The sequence below is a fragment of the Electrophorus electricus genome, chromosome 5 (assembly GCF_013358815.1).
Source record: "Electrophorus electricus isolate fEleEle1 chromosome 5, fEleEle1.pri, whole genome shotgun sequence".
Classification (NCBI taxonomy): domain Eukaryota; kingdom Metazoa; phylum Chordata; class Actinopteri; order Gymnotiformes; family Gymnotidae; genus Electrophorus; species Electrophorus electricus.
The window spans coordinates 25,626,501-25,645,742 of record NC_049539.1 but is presented as its reverse complement, the minus strand read 5'-3'; the positions used below and the strand labels follow the sequence as shown (position 1 = coordinate 25,645,742).

General features: G+C 44.8%; 1 protein-coding gene across 1 annotated transcript in view; it reads left to right on the top strand.

The window, feature by feature from the left end:
* Positions 1–15,311, top strand: part of rorb (RAR-related orphan receptor B) — a 23,881-nt gene extending 8,570 nt beyond the window's left edge. Inside the window, exons 2-10 of the mRNA XM_035525848.1 lie at positions 8,698–8,783; positions 9,145–9,286; positions 9,756–10,178; positions 11,094–11,215; positions 13,307–13,439; positions 13,576–13,683; positions 13,804–13,914; positions 14,618–14,730; positions 15,153–15,311. Coding sequence (XP_035381741.1) covers positions 8,698–8,783; positions 9,145–9,286; positions 9,756–10,178; positions 11,094–11,215; positions 13,307–13,439; positions 13,576–13,683; positions 13,804–13,914; positions 14,618–14,730; positions 15,153–15,311 — 1,397 coding nt within the window. The remainder of the gene's footprint in view (positions 1–8,697; positions 8,784–9,144; positions 9,287–9,755; positions 10,179–11,093; positions 11,216–13,306; positions 13,440–13,575; positions 13,684–13,803; positions 13,915–14,617; positions 14,731–15,152) is intronic.
* The last annotated feature ends 3,931 nt before the right edge of the window (positions 15,312–19,242 follow it).

The window sequence follows — 19,242 nt, the reverse complement described above, 5'->3', positions numbered from 1 at the left end:
TAGACGTGTGATCTTAACACATCCTGCTGAGCACCCTTCAGACTTGCCTTGTAGGACTCAACATGCTAATGCTTGTATTTGTTGCCTGGAGACCCATCACGATAGATGAGGGCCCCTAAGCGTGTGGGTCCTTGCCAAAGCCGAACATCTAAATCATGGATGAGCACCACATGTCGGTCCAGGCCGAGCCCCCTTCGGGTCTTACTTTCACAACCACCACACCAAGCCATGTCATTCTAGACACACTGCCGCCTAGTGGTTCAAGGCTGCCATTGCAATCCTGAGAACAGCCTATCAAAACATCATTTTGGATCCGTTACTTTAACAAATCACGAACAAAGTTTGTTGGGGTTTTTTTTGCACTGTGGAAATAATCTCACACATTGCCACCACTAAAGCCACTCACTGAAATATTCATACATAGTTCATTAGAATATTCATATATGTCTCATTTGAATATTCATATATGGCTCATTGGAATATTTATATATGGCTTTAGAACCTCACAGGGCAGACTGCCCGATAACAAAATATCAGATCCAAATACATTCTCACTGACACTCAAGAAGTTCAAGGTAATCATGCTGTCATGTTTCATACTACAGCACTGACATATGCTTTGAACCTTCAACATCAGTATCAAATTAACTATTCTAACAGTCCTTCAACATTTAAAACACGGACAAGACTAATTAACTATTCTAATGAGCTAGTCCTTCAACATCAAAACCACAGGCAAGACTAATTAACTATTCTAATGGATTAGAAATGGTAATTATGAATATTGATTAGTTTGAACATTAGAGAGTTGTCACTATATCGTCACTATATTGCTGCTACCATGGACATGATATGACATCTGATAATTGATGCTTTTCATAGAATTCTTCTGTGCAGAATGTGTGTGTGTGTGTGTGTGTGTGTGTGTGTGTGTGTGTGTGTGTGTGTGTGTGTGTGTGTGTGTGTGTGTATTTTTAAGTTGCAGAGGTGCTCATAGCCACTTTAAAGAATCTAATTAAAGAAATCTTTAGAGAGAAAGTCCTTCTCCTGAGACAGGAAAGAGCTTTATATCATCAGGAATCAATTACTACAGTCCACATGCTTCCTCCCAACCTCTCACGCGCACGCGCACACGCACACGCACACGCACACACACTCCCTGTTTCCGAAGCGAACTCCCTGAAATAACGGCAACTCTCACATCCATTATAAGCCCCAGCGTGCAAAGGCTAATGCTAACAGCAGAGCACTAGAGCAGCTCCCGGCTAACAGCTGGACTCGCTGGTGGCTGGAGAGGAGGTATTAGGCGTCGTCTGTCCTCGGCTAAGCCCACACGGCTGAGCTCATGTTAAGCATGGAATCGCAAACACTGCATTCCCAGTCTTACATAACCCACGGATAACCCCAGCCTCCGCGCCTCACGGACCTGTCCGCTCCTGCTGCCAGGGTGCGGGTCTGTCCGCTAACGTCACCGGGGGGTTAACACACTAATCATGATGGCTTTCACAGTTAAGCTCCACATAAAAGCGACTTTTGCCATTGTGCATATTCGTAAATCTGGCCCAGCATGAAAATAAAGGGGTGAAGATTGTCTCATGACAAAGATTTCAGAAACCATTTAAAAAATCCTTTATTGTTCCAGTTCACCTTGAGAGTTCATAAAAATGCAATGCAGAGCCCGATCTCCAGAACCACCTGGTTGGGGTTCTAATTAACTCCCGTGAAGTTAATTTTATTCCTCCTGGGTTAGATCTGATTCTGCTCAAATCATTAAAAACACCTTTTAAAAAAGATTTAGCTAATGTGGACACTCATACGTCAAACATTCCCGCTAAATATATTGGGTATGGACCCTATACATTTGAAGAGAAATAAGACTGCAACAACACTACAAGATAATGGGAAACAGAAACCTTTAAACAACTGGAGCATTTTTCCTGCATAGTACAATGCTCCATAGTGGGAGTAAATTCCCCCTTAGGTTTCCATTTGAAGATTCAAGTAGCCCTGTTTAAACCCTGTTTAATTCACTATACTTCACTTGGCCCCAGTGCAGGTGCCAAACCATCTTCCTATCACCAGGTTCCCCAGGTGGCAAATGAGCAATACTCCGCTTCTGGCGCACCCTTCTGACATTCATCCAGCCCACATTCCGCTGTGGAATGACGACCTTTAGGACCTTGTCCAAAACTGTGTACCGGGATACAGCCAGAACTTGGAATGTCTACAGTTCTGGATGTCTGTGGTGGTGGTTGTCTACAGTTTTGGCTGTCCACAGTTGTGGTTGTCTGCGGTTGTAGTTGTGGCTGTCTGTGGTTTTGGTTGTCTACAGTTGTGGCTGTGTGTGGTTTTGGTTGTATACAGTTGTGGCTGTCTGTAGTTGTCTATAGTTGTGGTTGTCTATAGTTGTGGCTGTCTTTGGTTTTGGTTGTCTATAGTTTTGGCTGTCTGTGGTTGTGGTTGTCTACAGTTAGGTCACATTTGGCCCGTAACAGAAATGCATGTGGGTCATGTGTGAGCCAGAGTTCAAATGCCATGACAAACATTATATCTCCCTGCCACAGCTGGACCAGTTGTGGCCTGTAATACACTTGCCAGATCCATATTTGGCTCAGAATATTCTGCTGTCTGCATTTCCTCCATATTGTTGGGACAAAGAGTTTTATAGGCACACTTTTTTTTTTTTTTGGTATGTGTGTGTGTGTGTTTGTGTGTGTGTGTGTGTGTGTGTGTGTGTGTGTGTGTGTGTGTGTGTGTGTGTTTCTGCAAAACCAACAACTGCTGACATTACTGACAGAGACAGCGAGTTGTTACTTTCTTTTAGGGGGCGAGCCTCAGTGACATCACATCCTGCCTGGTGATGGTGGTGTGGTGGATCACTGTGACAGCCAGACTATACAGGCCTCCTACCCACATGCCCAGGGAGGCAACAGTCGTCCTGGCAACCATGACACGCTCACGGCCGTCGCCTTATTTCTTATGACAGATCTACGTGTGTAAGCCCTCCGGACATTCCAGCGAGCTCACTCCCACGTACCCCTACTGCAGCGGCACACGCAAACCACTCCAGGCTGTCTTTTTAAAGCCTGTGCTCAATAGCCCTGTTCCTCTTCAAGGCAACAGTGACAGAAAGGAGGCAGGACACCCAGATCTCCAAAACACGATCCATCATTTAGCCATCTTGGCCTAAACAGAGCACAGTCTGGTTCATTTGCTGTTACCATCAGCCGACGTCCTTGTGAAATTAGTCCCGGGACAGTCGCTTTTCAGCTGACAGATTACAGCATCAGCTGACGCGATCCCAGGCACGAACACGTATCGGCTGTCAGCGTGGCCGAGCTTCGACCAAAGACACTCCCGCTTTCAGAAGGTTAAAAATAGTCAAACGCCTGTTATGGATGGTTTGGACTTGACATGCTTTTATACAAGACCGCTCTGTGTGTGTGTGTGTGTGTGTGTGTGTGTGTGTGTGTGTGTGTGTGTGTGTGTGTGTGTCTGTGTGTGTTTGTGTGTGCCTAGCCATGTGTGTGCTCACCAATAGTGCGTTCTGTTCATTTGGCCCAGTTTGGCTTTGGCGCTGGTCAAACTGGGTCAGAAGTGTGTCCAGTTCAGCGTTCCTTGATGGGGGCCAGTTGCACAGAACTTGCAGTTCTCTCTGTTACATGAACCCCCCCCCACACACACACACACAAACGTGTTCCATTTTTATATCCTGGCAACAACTCTCAGGCCTCTCTGCTGTGCAGCAATGACTTTATCTCCTGCTAACTTTTGTACTTCTGTTCTTTGGTAGAGGACGCGAGGACAGAGCGCAAGGCCATTTGCTTTTGCTTCGGCGATAAATCAGTTACTCCACAAGTACTTCGGCGTGTCGCGCACCGGGGGCGGAAAACCTCGCAACGTGCTGTCATTGTGACTGGCTGCGTCATAACACGCCTTTCTGGGCATTTTTTCATGGGTATAGTCAGTGCTTCTCAGTACACTAAAGAAAAGGATACTCGCAACACAGAGAGGATACTCTAAACACCCGTGGGTATGCAGTAAGGGCAACAGTAACTAGTACCTGGAGTCCGGCCTGTCACATTAGCTGTATGTGTTACCTTCTAATTTTTCTTAAATAGTAATTCTGCATAGCAATGACTGATGAAATACTGACACACACACACACACACACACACACACACACACACACACACACACACACACACTGAATTGCCCCAGAAAAATTTAAAGATATCATGCATATCATAAATCATAAAAATGTATTAAAGTATGGTGATATTACATGTTTGCTGTATCACGCAACCCATGTTAAACCATAGTGTGCAGACATGATTTTGGATGAGCTGAATTTGTTTAATATAAGTAAATAAAATAAAATAAAATAAAATAAATAAAATGCTTGCATACAACATGGGCCACTTACTCATCTGGTCTATACCCTGTACCTTCTCCATACCCTGTCTGAAGTGCACCACACCTCCAAATAATAAATGCTTCATTGTTTCTTTATTTATTTTTGCAATTGATGCCCTCTGTGAGATGCAAAATGGTAGAGGTGGGAATGGCAGAAAACGGATCTCATTATAGATCTATCTCATTATAAATCTAGCTCTTTATAGATCTGTTTTATTATAGATCTAGCTCATTATAAATCTGTCTCATTATATAATCTAGCTCATTATAGATCTAGCTCATTATAAATCTGTCTCATTATAGATCTAGCTCATTATAGATCTAGCTCATTATAATCTGTCCCATTATAGATCTATCTCATTATAGATCTGTCTCATTATAGATTTATTTCAGTATAGATCTGTCTCTAAAGGGCATCCACACATCAGAAAGACGCAAACCTCTTGCATCTCGCTGCTCTGGTGTGTGTCCCCACCTCTTCTCATGCATGCAGCGTTCATGGGATGGCGAGCAAACCTTCCTCCCAAGAGCACAGCCTGCAGCAGTTGGTCCCAGGCACCCGCATTTGCTCACCAGTGGCATGTTCTGATGCATGAAGCTTTGCCAGGGCGCTCGAGTACAAAGACATTTTGTGTCCTATGCAGGGTTATAAAGATATTTTGTGTCCTGTGATGGGTAATAAACACATTATGTGTCCTGTGAAGGGTTATAAAGACATTTTGTGTCCTGTGATGGGTTATAAAGACATTTCTTTGTCCTGTGAAGGGTTCTAAACACATTTTGTGTCCTGTGAAGGGTTAAAAAGACATTTCTTTGTCCTGTGAAGGGTTCTAAACACATTTTGTGTCCTGTGAAGGGTTATAAACACATTTTGTGTACTGTGAAGGGTATATAACTGCTAAAGCTCCCCAGGTGCTTGAAAGCCCCGCATGTTAGATATTATTTAAACTGATGAAGTTGATTACACCGATTATGTTGCTCTGATGATGCTGACACATCGTACACTACCGCTGAATAGTCTGACCTCATGCTGCTGACTAGATTGAGCTGATGTTTAACTGAGTTGCTCTGTAACTAAGGGTCCATGTGGTGTCCATTCCCCCGGGGATGAGAATAACATTGTGACGTCTGGACCTGACGGTCACAGAGGGTGTGCGCATATGCACACACACACACGCACGCGCACACACACACACACACACACACACACACACACACACACACACACACACACACACACACACACACACACACATACGCATTTAAGATGGCACACACTACGATAGACAGGGTAGGGAAAGATGAACCGAGCTCTCATCTGAGTGTATGAATGTGTGTTAATCCCATTAGATTACTCAAAGTGAACGTCCATTATATACATGTTGTACTTACCCATATGTTGCCTAAGAAGTACAAAAATATATGCAAATATATGCACGTGGTTTTACACCTCTAGTGAGCAGTGCATTTGTAACAAGCATCATATAAACATATAAACAAGCGTCACACACCCACACACATGCAAAAGCGATTGCGCGCGCGCACACACACACACACACACACACACATAAACACACACACACACACAGAGTAGGGCTAAGCCAGAGCAGAGCAGCTAGCCATTCTGAGCATACAGTATATTCTCTCATAAGGATTATCAGTGCTCACTTACACACACACATATACACACACACACACACACAAACAAACTCTAAAGTCTAAAGAAGAATACAACCACACACTCTGAGAGGCGCGAGGATCCCAGTGTGCCGTGTCTGAGGTGTAAGCGCATGTGTAGGTGGCTGCTATCCACCAGAAAATGAAATCGGATGTCGGAGGTAAGCAAAGTAGGTCTGATTTGTTTTCCTGTGCTTGGCCTATTTTTAGCAAACTGGTTTGTTCAATGTCTCCCCCCCCACCCCCAAACAACATTCAGCTCAACAAAACCTCAAATTCTGTTTACTAAATTTGATTCGCAGTTTCTGCTCCAGACATCGTCACACCTCATTAACCACGTTGGTTTCTTTTTTTGGAAACAACTGGCCATTGATGTGTGTCAATACTTTAGGAGTGAGAACTCTGTGGAGTTTAAGGATGAAGCTGATGTGTGTCACTACTTTAGGAGTGAGAACTCTGTGGAGTTTAAGTATGAAGCTGATGTGTGTCAGTACTTTAGGAGTGAGAACTCTTTCTGAAGTTTAAGGATGAAGCTGATGCGTGTAACTAATTTAGGAGTGAGAACTCTTTCTGGAGTTTAAGTATGAAGCTGATTTGTGTCAGTACTTTAGGAGTGAGAGCTCTTTCTGGAGTTTAAGTATGAAGCTGATGTGTGTCAGTACTTTAGGAGTGAGAACTCTTTCTGGAGTTTAAGTATGAAGCTGATGTGTGTCAGTACTTTAAGAGTGAGAACTCTTTCTGGAGTTTAAGTATGAAGCTGATGTGTGTCAGTACTTTAAGAGTGAGAACTCTTTCTGGAGTTTAAGTATGAAGCTGATGTGTGTCAGTACTTTAGGAGTGAGAACTCTTTCTGGAGTTTAAGTATGAAGCTGATGTGTGTCAGTACTTTAAGAGTGAGAACTCTTTCTGGAGTTTAAGTATGAAGCTGATGTGTGTCAGTACTTTAAGAGTGAGAACTCTTTCTGGAGTTTAAGTATGAAGCTGATGTGTGTCAGTACTTTAGGAGTGAGAACTCTTTCTGGAGTTTAAGTATGAAGCTGATGTGTGTCAGTACTTTAGGAGTGAGAACTCTTTCTGGAGTTTAAGTATGAAGCTGATTTGTGTCAGTACTTTAGGAGTGAGAACTCTTTCTGGAGTTTAAGTATGAAGCTGATGTGTGTCAGTACTTTAGGAGTGAGAACTCTTTCTGGAGTTTAAGTATGAAGCTGATGTGTGTCAGTACTTTAGGAGTGAGAACTCTTTCTGGAGTTTAAGTATGAAGTATGCAACAGGGCCCGGACCCCCAGGGCTGGACTTGTAGCTTGGCTGCAGCCTGCTCAGCGGAGCCTGCCAGCTTTCCTTGCGGTGGCGGCAAACTTCTGCAGCGTCTGTCTTCCTTCCTCCTCCTCCTCTTCCTTGTGGAGCGCAGGCTCTCCAGCACGGCAGAACGGTGGCTGGAGCATGGAAAGATTAATTTGCGAAACTGCTGCATCAGATAAGCCAGTGGAAAGCAGGGGGAAGAACGTGCGTAGAAATAATTCAGGATTAGATTGGGCGACTAATCTCTTTACAGTGAGTGTGCAGTCTCAGCATACAGATGGGTCTGTGTGTGTCTCTCTCTCGCTCTCCCATCTCCTGTCCCTGTGGTTCTTCCCATACCTCTTTTTTCCTCATGGTTTTAATTTTCCTTTCCAAGCGAAAGTCTTAGATAAGGAGCACCAGCCCGGCTTGGTGTCTTTTGGCGACGTCAAACGAGAATAACTCCACCTTTGGGTTTGGAGAGTTCCCTTCTCTTGTACTGTAGGATGTCTTTTAAGGCCTTTGAACACTTTACAGACCTAGGAACTATGATGAATCTCAAAATACAACAGTTTTGGCAACATTTTAGTAAAGTCTACTTAAGGACATTCTAAAACATCAACAAAGCATACGTACCTTCTCGCTGGCTTTAAGTAGTCATTTACAAATTCTTACATGGAAGGTCAAGTTTGTATGCTTGTCACCATGTATTTTTAATGCGATGTGTTATTATTTATGTGTTTCATAGTATAGTATGTGTTTTATACCTTCAAACTATCGTGTGTGAAAATATAGCCTTCAAAAGCTATTCTGAATCCTTAAGAACTGATCTCGCAAGTTCTTCCATTTTGTCTAAATAAGATAAATAAATTACAGTCAATTCCAGCCTCGACGTCATGTGTTCAGAAGGCCTGCGGTCTCGCCAGCTGCCCGCCGTGGCAAAACAAAGCCGACAGCGAGCCGCTTCCGTGCCCGTGACGCCTCTGCCCATCTTTGCCCAGCAGGACCCGCGCCCTTGGCTTTTGTCAGAAAGAGCCACCCGTGTCCAAATGATCAGAGAGGCAGGGTGTGGGGCTCTCCAGAGCAACCCTCTCTCTCCTCCAGGCCTGAGCAAGTGTAGGCAGTCGGGGGGGTTGGTCCCCCGGGGTGGGTCGAGCTGGCTGCATTAGGAGCTTGAGAGAACGGCCCTCCATTATGTCATGTGTCCTTTATCTACCAGCGAGCGATTGTGTAACTCCCTCTATGACCCTCTCTGCTCTCTACCTCTCCTCTCCCTCTTTCTCTCTCTCGTTCTCTCGCTCTCTCGCTCTCTCTCTCTCTTCACAGCCCAAATTGAAGTTATACCATGCAAAATCTGTGGAGACAAGTCCTCGGGGATCCATTACGGGGTCATCACATGCGAGGGGTGTAAGGTGAGAGAAAACGTGACTTCCTTTTTTTCCTGTCCAGCGCCCCCCGTCCAACGCGGATCACGTGGCGCAGACCAGGTTCTCCACTTTAGCCAGTCTGATGACCCCGATCTAATCTCCAAGCAAAAAACTTTAATCGGGGATACGCTGCACCACTGGGAGCTTTACAGCAACTGAGTTTAAGTTTAACCTGGGTCCAGTCTCTTAGGTGCTTTTGATACAAATAACCAGTAACAAACCTGTTTTATCTGCGGTTGGAGTCCTGGCTGGGCCCCACCATGGGCGCCGTGGGACACGCAGCTCCCCGGGAGCTGAGGTGCCCGGTTCTAACCTCCGCCTCCGCCGCCGCTATGCTCTGCCACAGGGCTTCTTCAGGAGGAGTCAACAGAACAACGCCTCATACTCCTGCCCCCGCCAGCGCAACTGCCTGATCGACAGGACCAACCGCAACCGCTGCCAGCACTGTAGGCTGCAGAAGTGTCTCGCTCTGGGCATGTCCCGAGATGGTGAGGAGCAGGGCAAACGTGACTTAGCTAGTGTTTACATACTTTGGAAATATGCAAACACAATAATAATTATACTACTACTAATAATAATAATAATATTAGTGATATTATTATTATTATTATTATTTTATGTGCTTGACCTTTTTTTTTAATTTTAATAATACTCAGCAGGGCATAGATTAACCTTGTGTTTGTTTCACCAAGCTTTGTCTTCCTTTCTTTCCCTATCACTGGTGGGGCAGTGGTAGCTCAACGGTTAAGGTACTTGGCTAGTAATCCGAAGGTTGCCAGTTTAAACCCGCCCACTTGACCCTTAATTGCATTCATTCTGAAGCTGTGTTCAGACAGAAGTGTAAGTTGCTTTGGATAAACGAGTCAGCTAAATGCCATAAATGTCTAATTTTCTTACTCTCTTCACCTTCCCTCTCCCTCCTCTCTGCCCATCCCCCTCAATCCGTCTCCCTGCCAGCTGTGAAGTTCGGCCGCATGTCCAAGAAGCAGCGCGACTCGCTCTACGCCGAAGTGCAGAAGCACCAGCAGCGGCTGCAGGAGCAGCGTCACCAGCAGACAGGCGACGCCGAGGCGCTCGCCCGTGTCTACTCCTCTGGCCTGCCGCCCAGCGCCCTCGGCGCCCTCAGCCATGAGCTGGGCGCCGCCTACGCCAATGGCCACGTCATCGACATGCCCAAGGGCCAGGCTGACGGCGCCGGCACCGGCTACTACGGAGTGGACTCCACGCAGGCCAGCCCGGACCAGTCGGGCCTGGACATTTCCGGCATGAAGCAGATCAAACAGGAGCCTGTCTACGATCTGACACCTGTGCCCAACCTCTTCCCCTACAGCTCGTACCAGGACAGCCAGCTAGCGCCTGGGGCAGCCATGGGGGAGCTAGGTACTTCTTCTCGAGCCAAATGTTGTTAATAACCACCACCTGGGATGACTCGGTCCTCCAGGTCAAAACAAACAACGCACAGCTAGAAGATCTAATGATGTCACTAGCTTAGCTGTCAGGAAGAAAGATTCTTCTTGTTAGCTGCTGTGTCAGAAGCACTTGCTGGTCGTTTTCTACGTGGTTTAGCCCATAACACAATCATCTGAAAGTCTAGTCTAGATAGCACAGGCATGAGGCACCAGGACTGCCTGGCAGGTCAAGGTCATGGAGGAGCTCCAATCCTGGAGGTCCTCCATGTCTACCTTGCTTTTTTTCCCCAAACCATCACCGCACCACGGACATCCTTCTCTGGTCAAGGAGAATGACTGCAGATTCCCTGACGGGAGCTGCGGTTTCTGTTCCGTAGATGTAGTGCCCAGAATGCCTTGTCACTCATCTCACAAGTGCTGTGGAGAGGTTTAGGGTATTGAGTTTATATGAAACCCACCAGGCAATGATCCCATCCTGCGTTCAGGATCTGGAGCCAGCTCAGGAATGATCGTGGACGCTAGGTATGGTCATGGGTGTTATTAGACGTGGGATATCTGAACCTTGTCATGGTGTCAACACCATGGCTGGAAGCTCTATAACGCGTATTTACATACAACTCATTGTCACCATTGGCTTGTTCATTAGGGACGAGCAAAGCTGTTTTGTGTCAACATCAAAATGTGCTATACAAGTACATTTGAATTTTGAACATCAGTTAGGGTATTGCCAGTTTATAGTGCTCACTTAGATATTGATATTAATCCAGGGCTCGAATTTTGTTCTGAAGTGCTGTCGGCAAAAGACAGCATGCAGTGTGGAGGAAACTGGTGATACTTCCCCCATTAACTGGGCCTCTCTGCCTCTCTCTCTCTCTCTCTCTCCCAGACCGGATCGCCCAGAACATCATCAAGTCTCACCTGGAGACATGCCAGTACACAGTGGAAGAGCTGCAGCAGCTCGCCTGGCAGACGCACTCGTACGAGGAGGTGAAGATGTACCAGAGCAAGGTGAGAAAGACCGTAGACTGGCCAGCGCCTGGCCAAATAAACGCATTCGTTGGCATCGGGACGAGCGAGCCAGTCCTGGGTCAGCGCTGCCGCTCGGAGGCCTTCGCCGAACACTGCTGTTTGCTTGTGGTTGCGGAGAGTGCTGACGGCCCGCAGGGACACTCACAAGACTTGAAAGATGTTGACGTAACCGGCACCACACGTGCACAGACAAGGATCATCACAAACTAGCCACCAGTCGATGACTAGGAAGGCGGAGCCAGAGCAGGAGGGGACCAGTTAGGACGGGTGGGACCACAACTACCCTCTTTTATTTCCAGACATGTCCCATTGAATCAGACTTCACAGCGGAATGGCAAAAGTGGATCATGAGTTGATGTTAACTCTGGCGTCAGATGGCACTGTGCTGGTGCAGAACAGATTCAGCACTCCTTTTTTTTTGCTGTTAGAATGACTGCGATGGATCTAATGTGGTCAAATCTGGAGCTCCAGTTAACTTGCTCTTCCTTGATTTATTCCTTCTTTCTTTCTCCTCAAATACATTCACCTTCACCTCGACCAACATTCCCCTGTAGAACACAAACCTGTATAGTGCAGAATTAACACAGTATTCCTGAAACTGTTGTCTAGTCTGGTGCAAAAAGAGAAACATATACGCACTTCTCATCCTTCTTTAACTACAGCCTAACCTGTTTAGACGGTCGCTAAAATATACTGGTGAACTAAAACATCAGCAGAACACGTTCCAACCTTTGACTATGCCTCTTTTCCTGAACTGTGTTCCTCTCCATTTCCACTTCTGGTTCCATGTGTGTTTGCGGGAGAGAATGAGAGCACTAGGGATAAAGAGAAAGAGGAATACTGGGATTAACTGCACATTTGAGATTAGAGTTCATTAGAGTATGTCCCCTGGCTAAGGCCTAACAAAACATGACTTAAATAACAGATCTTATCCAGCCAGTCTCAGCTGTAATACAGATTAGAGAGGTACGTGTGTGTGTGTTTTGAGAGAGAGAGAGAGATATATATAGAGTGGTGTTTAGAGAGAGAGAGAGAGAGAGAGAGAGAGAGAGAGAGAGAGAGAGAGAGAGGGTGGGGACAGAAACACTTCCTCATGTCCCTGTGTCAAATGGATTATGGATAATTACTGAAGTCCTCTGAAAAGGCACCTATGAAGATTCTTCATAGGACAGAACTGCTAAACGCACAAAGCCGTTTGCTGATTTTATCATTTTTACTACACAGATGTGTCACAAATGGAAACTTCACAAACTTTCTTTGTCATTTTCTTTGCATTATGCACTCAATTAAAGGTTCATATAGCAACGTTTGCAGGAATAGTGCCCAAAAAATGCACATGTGCCCATCAAAACATAAAAGTCACTGCAGGCCAGTAAACACGGTTGATCCGCACTATGTTAGCCAACTCCTGGCATTTATTTTTACTTCATTAATTTAGAATAAGCAAAACGAGAATAATGTTTTGGGGAAGTACTTCTTTAAAACATTGGTCAAGAATTGAAAAAAAGAAATTGAAACTAAAAAAAAGAAATTTACAAAAGAAATTAAATTATTGTAGAAGATTCAACCAGCAAAGAATTCACCAACATAAAGGCAAATACATACATTACAGTTTTAATAGGTGTGGCCTTACAGAGATTTGTTAACCTTATGAAATAAAATTACAGTGCAGTAAAACGTAATTGTACTGTGGCCTAATTTTTATTTTTTGACTATGTACTACAGTGAACTATAACAGAATGCTATGGAATATTCACATTAAAGAGCAGAACAGCAGCTTTAACATGAGTGGAATCGCATTAATATTGGATGAACTGTATTTGAATTCTGTACATATATCCAAATGTTTATGTTTTGTTTTTTTAATCCATGTGGGCTGCCTGACTGTAATGCAGGAAATGTTCAGTGTTGTCCAACTGACACAGAGCATCGTAGCAGCATAGTCACTCAGGGTTTTGTCTCTTAACGTGCATCATCCATCCTGCCAAAAACAGAAACACCAACCTTGTGTGTGTGTGTGTGTGTGTGTGTGTGTGTGTGTGTGTGTGTGTGTGTTTGTTTGTTTCACAGTCGCGGGAGGTGCTGTGGCAGCAGTGTGCGATCCAGATAACCCATGCCATTCAGTACGTGGTGGAGTTTGCCAAGCGTATCACCGGGTTCATGGAACTCTGCCAGAACGACCAGATACTGCTGCTCAAATCAGGTCTGAAGCACCGCGTGCGCAACTGTTGGCACCTGGAAATGCTTTCGAGTCAAGCATTCCGTTTAGGACTAGACTGACCCCCCCGAGCAAGCCGGTAGAGCGCGAGTATCAGTCTCGGTCTCTCTTCCTCCGGCAGGTTGTCTGGAAGTGGTGCTGGTGAGAATGTGCAGGGCGTTCAACCCCCTCAACAACACGGTCCTGTTCGAGGGGAAATACGGCGGCATGCAGATGTTCAGAGCCCTCGGTATTGCACCTCTCCCTTCTATCCTCTCTCGCCTGCAGATCTTTCCAGTCTTTAGCCTGTTTTAGATTTTTTTTAAAGCATGGCATTCTTACTTATTCTCCTCCTTTTCCTACTCTGTAGGCTGCGATGACCTCGTCGGTGCCGTGTTCGACTTTGCCAAGAGTCTGTGCGCGCTGCAGCTGACGGAAGAAGAAATAGCCCTGTTCTCCGCGGCCGTTCTCGTTTCCACAGGTTAGTCGTCCGCGTTGAAGGCCTGGAGGAACTGGAAGACCAGTTTTGTCGTTTCTCCCCATCCTGTTTAAGGGGAACTTCGCAGCAAATGCAGGGAACACTGGTTCCAATCCAGTTTAAAGAAATGGCCTTTACCTAGAGCTCTTTTAGCTGCCAGTTTGCCGTCTCCTACTGTTTATATTAAGATACAGTGCTAAGCTACGATTTATTCACATGAGGTTCCACAATGTGGGTGCAATTTTCCCAGTTTCTTTAGCACAATATGGTGCATCCATTCCGATAACATCTGAAATGCAGAGGAGACCACTGTAAAAGGACTATCTGTGTGACGGGATCATGTGACGAGAGCTTCCAGAAAGAGGGGACAAGCTACAATACCACCACACGAAACCCAACTCTCCAATCAGCCTCACATTGGTTGCCAGTCCAGTCGGAGAGGATATTCCCATTTGATGGCAGGTTTTGAGAGTGTAGCCTTTAACAGTAACTTGATAAAATCAGCACTTAGCGATCCAGGCAAGACTGAATACGCGAATGCTAAGAACCCAGTGCTCCCGTGCCTTTGAGTTTGATTTCAAGACAGAGCATGGAAATTAGAACAGGTCCTATTTAAACATTATCAGTCACGTTTAGTGCTAAATAGATTTTTAAAAGCATTTTTTTAAAAAAGAAGCAGAGAAACTGATGATCTGTGTTTCCCCAGATCGTCCATGGCTAATGGAACCCAGGAAAGTCCAGAAGCTTCAGGAGAAAATCTACTTCGCCCTCCAGCACATTATGCAGAAGAACCACATGGATGAGGATGCATTGGCTAAAGTAAGTCTGGCCTTCTTCTGGATCTCCGTTTAGCCAAAGCTTTTTTGTCCCACGGGAGTCACCGTAGCTAGCTGTGGAGACTGCGCTCTGGTGGAACGTGAGGTTAAGTTAACTTCAAGTTAAGTGCTCGGGCTCCAAACATTCTTCATTTCGCTTTCCAATTCTCTGCATCAGGGGGCCTTTTGCTAAATTGGCTGGTGTCTTCCATGCTACGACACACCACATTTAACTAATCATGAAGCAGTCAGTGAGTTCGGCCAGGTGTGTTGAAGCAGGAAAGGCCGTAGTGAAAAAGAACAGCCACCTCAGCAGTCTTCTGACATCCTTCAGTCAGACATGTTTCACTGTCACCGTCACTTACACCATTAATGCGGCATTTCCCATGTGAACGATAACAGTTATGGTCATTCGCTTCTCTGCAGCTGATTGGTCGAATCCCCACACTGGCGGCGCTGTGCACTCTGCACACGGAGGAGCTTCAAGCCTTCCAGCAGTTACACCCTGAAACCGTCAGCGTGCTCTTTCCGCCACTTTACAAGGAGCTGTTCAACCCTGATGCTGTCAACATCACTCCCAAGTGACCCCTCACCCCCCCCACCCCCCCCACCCCCCCAAAAAAGGTCACACACAGCCCCTTTCCACAAAGGATCAAGAGCACAAGCCAATGGGATGGGAGAACTTACTGGAATGAGGTACCTGTTGGCCGAGGAGGAGGGGACACCTACCAGCACCGGTCACCTTGACAACTTGCTGACGGTTGTTCTGGCAACAGCATCCAAGACATTAACCAGCTGCGACAGAGTAACAACTACAGAAATGTCCTGCACTTCAAAAAATACAAGTCCCATTTCACCGCTTCAGTTAAAAGAATGTATATATGCACCCTTAGAGATGGTGCTTTCCAGAACTGACCAGAAATGTACAGACTTTCGGGAAATTTAAGCTGTATTTTAATTGGGTAAGTTGGTTTCCTTGACCTTTCTTTTTTATACAATATTGTGATATTAAAAGGGCACATAGGCAGGATTCAGAGATGATGACACAGTCATTTCCTAGTTCAGAATGGTATTCCAGTATTAAATCTTGCTCTGTTTATATTTTAGACATAATTTATAAACAGTGGCCGGAGAGGCTGATGTTTCGTGTACATATTTCCTTCCTGTTTTGTTTTCTAGCTTTCGCCTGTATATAATCTGTGAAGTTGAGATGAAATTGTATACCAGGGGAAACATTTTGTTTGGCTCTGTCAAAAAGAAGAAGCCTTGTCTGGGCTATGTAGATATGTATAGATGGCACAACAATAATCTTAACTTTAGAAACTATGGAAATGTAAAGGATTTTCTAAGATCAAAACAGGAACTGACTATGGATACTTTCCCATAAGAAGATATAGAGTTATATATTTTGCAAATGAATATGGCTGATCTCTTCACTCATCGTTGCAATAATATCGTCCATGACTAATGGACTGCTATCGAACAATCAGTCAGGACAATGGAATACCCGAGCGCTTGTAGCTTTTTTTTTTACTCTCTCTCTCTCTCTCTCTCTCTCTCTCTCTCTCTCTCTCTCTCTCGCTCTCTCTCTCTCTCGCTCTCTCTCTCTCTCTCTCTCTCTCTCTCTCTCGCTCTCTCGCTTCTCTTCGCTTCTCTGCCCAAAACCCCTCCGTCAGGTCTTTCAGGAAACTGGCGCTGCTCCTGTCCTTACACTTCGACCAGATAAACACAGCGGTCTGAAACAGTGGTGACTCGGTGACCAGGTCTAATTTGCAAACCTTTCACAGACGTTTAGTTAGTCCTTTTAAGCGAATTCACTGTCGCGGGCAAACTTCCACTATCGGAATAAAATCACGGTACTTTCGCTAGAGTTGTGCCGCTCCCGTCAGCTCCATCGTCTGGTGTAAAGTGGTCATGATAACTGTCTTAAGCATAAAATTCGGAAATCAAGATGAGATGGACAATCATTTCGCTTCGTGTTCTTTACGAGGTCTGCGAATAGGAAGGTCTGGCCACGAACAGCCTTTGTCTGAAAGCAATACGAGCAGAAACTACGTCCACATGTACGTTACTGCCTGATAGTAAAGCGGTAAAGTACAAGAGAACAAACCCGACGCCGAACACCCACACGTGTTAAGCATTGCATTATTGGATTAAAATCAATAAGTCAAACAAATTTGTTCCACTAGGTGGCGATGCTGAGAGTAAAACGCCCTTCAATTTGAGGTAATCTGTTTTGAACAGGACCGAAAGCCATACCATCAGTTTCTTATTTTTTCTTCTTCTTAAAAAAAAAAAATCTCACCACACGAGTTGTGGGCAGACTAACATAGGCAGGCACTAGGTGCGTTGTGCAATCAAAAACAATTTTTTTTTCTAGATTTAGAAAAAAAAACAAAAAACAAAAACAAATGAAGGAGTCAAAGCACTTAAGAACTACACATTGAGTAACTACGTACTGAGGGGACACAAAGCCCTGTATATGCTTGAATCTTCTATATTGGACTACTGTCACTCCGTCAGTTAAGGTTCTTTCCAAACAGAGGGAGCTGTAAGCACTCCCTCTCTGCTCTTTCCTGTTCAAGACAATCACTTCTGGATGCGCCCAGTAAGCATCCGTCTCAGGGACTTCACCTTTGTTATTTTCTGTAGAGAAAGACACCTATTTTAAAACATTCTGGCGGAAAAAAAGAATATATAATTGGGGTTTCTCAATGACTGCATGAAGCGAGACCCACCCAGACAAGGCTTTGGTCTGTGTGTGTGTGTGTGTGTGTGTGTGTGTGGGGGGGGGGGGGGGGGGGGGGTAGAGAGAGAGAGAGAGAGAGAGAGAGCGAGCGCATATATGTGTATAAAATGTGAATCTTCTTCTAAAAGGTTAAATAACATGAATTTGCTGTATGAATTTCTAGCCGCTCCTCTGCTTCTTAAAGGTTCAGAAGAAATGCTACCTGTAAATACTGATCTGCCTCAAAGCACTAGCTATGGAGCAAGAGAACTCAGAGAATAGAGTACTGTAATTATTATTACTCCTCTCCTGCAAGGACACGCATCTCTACGTAAGTTAGTTTATTTATAGAGTGTATGATTACACTGGATAAGCTCCCTTGGCATAGCTACGCTTGTTAAAAGCAGCAAGACGGAGGGGGGAAAAACGTCGCTGCCAAAGATGGAGCTTTTGTCGTGGTTTAGACGATGAACTGCAGTCGTGTTGTAAGCGAACGGTTCAACACTGTTTAGGTACTTTAGCAATAACCGAAAGCGTTCGCTTTGGTCATGTTTGCATTGTAAGATTATTTTTTTATTTTGTTATTATTCTGATTATTATTATATTACTATTAGTCTATTGTTGTTCAGTTATCCTTGCATGCTGTTTCATGATGACAAAAAAAAAAGGAAAAAAAGCTTTTGTGTTTGATCATGTGATACTTGGGGAGGGGTCAGAGGGGTTATTATATCACAAGGTGTGTGTTCGGTGTGTAAGACTGAATACCACTTACCTGCCCATTCTGTTGTCACACACACGCACACGCGGGTATATGAAATGAAAATAGCAGGCACGTAAAAAAAAAGGACACTTAAAGTTTTAATAAGTCCTAATTAGGGGTGGTAACTGCAACCAGCAGTAGTAACTCCTACCACAGCTGTCCAATAATAACACAGACTAACACAAAATGTAGAACAGTAATTCTGGCTTCACTGAAGCAGAGCAGATTTTAAACTGATCAGTACGAAATTTCCCAGCTTCACAATAAGCACCTCATATTTGATGTTAACAGTCGCTATGGTGGCTCACGTCTTTGTGGCCAAGGCCTAGTCTAACACTGTAGTGGACTCTGCAGGGTTCTTCTTTACCTGTTCGTCACACTCCAAATGCCCGACACAAAAGAATTATACGAGTGTGTGTGCGTGTGTGACATCTGGAGACAAAAAAACTGACATTGTGTAACTTCTCTTTTAATACTACCGATGCACACAATATAAGGGGAAACTTTTTTTTTGTCTTTGTTTTTCATTAACTTATGAATTAGAATGAGTCAGGAACTGATAAAATAAAATAAAAAATATTAGTAGCTTTTGTTACCAAAATCCTTAATGTGGTAACTGGGAAACTTTTTTTGTTGTTGTATTATAATGAGAAATGCACAAAAGGACGTTTTTGTTTTTTGCTTTTTGTTTTTTTTCCGCCTGTTTTCTGAGTGCCATAGCTTGGTTGGGAAGAAAGCGGAATGGCGCCGAGGAGTCCCACCCTCAGAACGTGTCGTTTCCGTGACCACCAGTCCAGAAGGGGACTTCAAAAACAGCCTCAAGTTCAGCCAGGCTGCTTGATGTTCGCAGCAACTGGGTCACGAGTGACTGAGGGATTCTGCACACATCCACGGCCACAATGGTGCAGGATCAGAGCAGGGGCAGGAGGCTTGGGGCAACAGGGAGACTTGACAACTGTGTGTGTGTGTGTGTGTGTGTGTGTGTGTGAGTGAGTGAGAGAAATAGAGAGAGAGAGAGAGAGCGCATA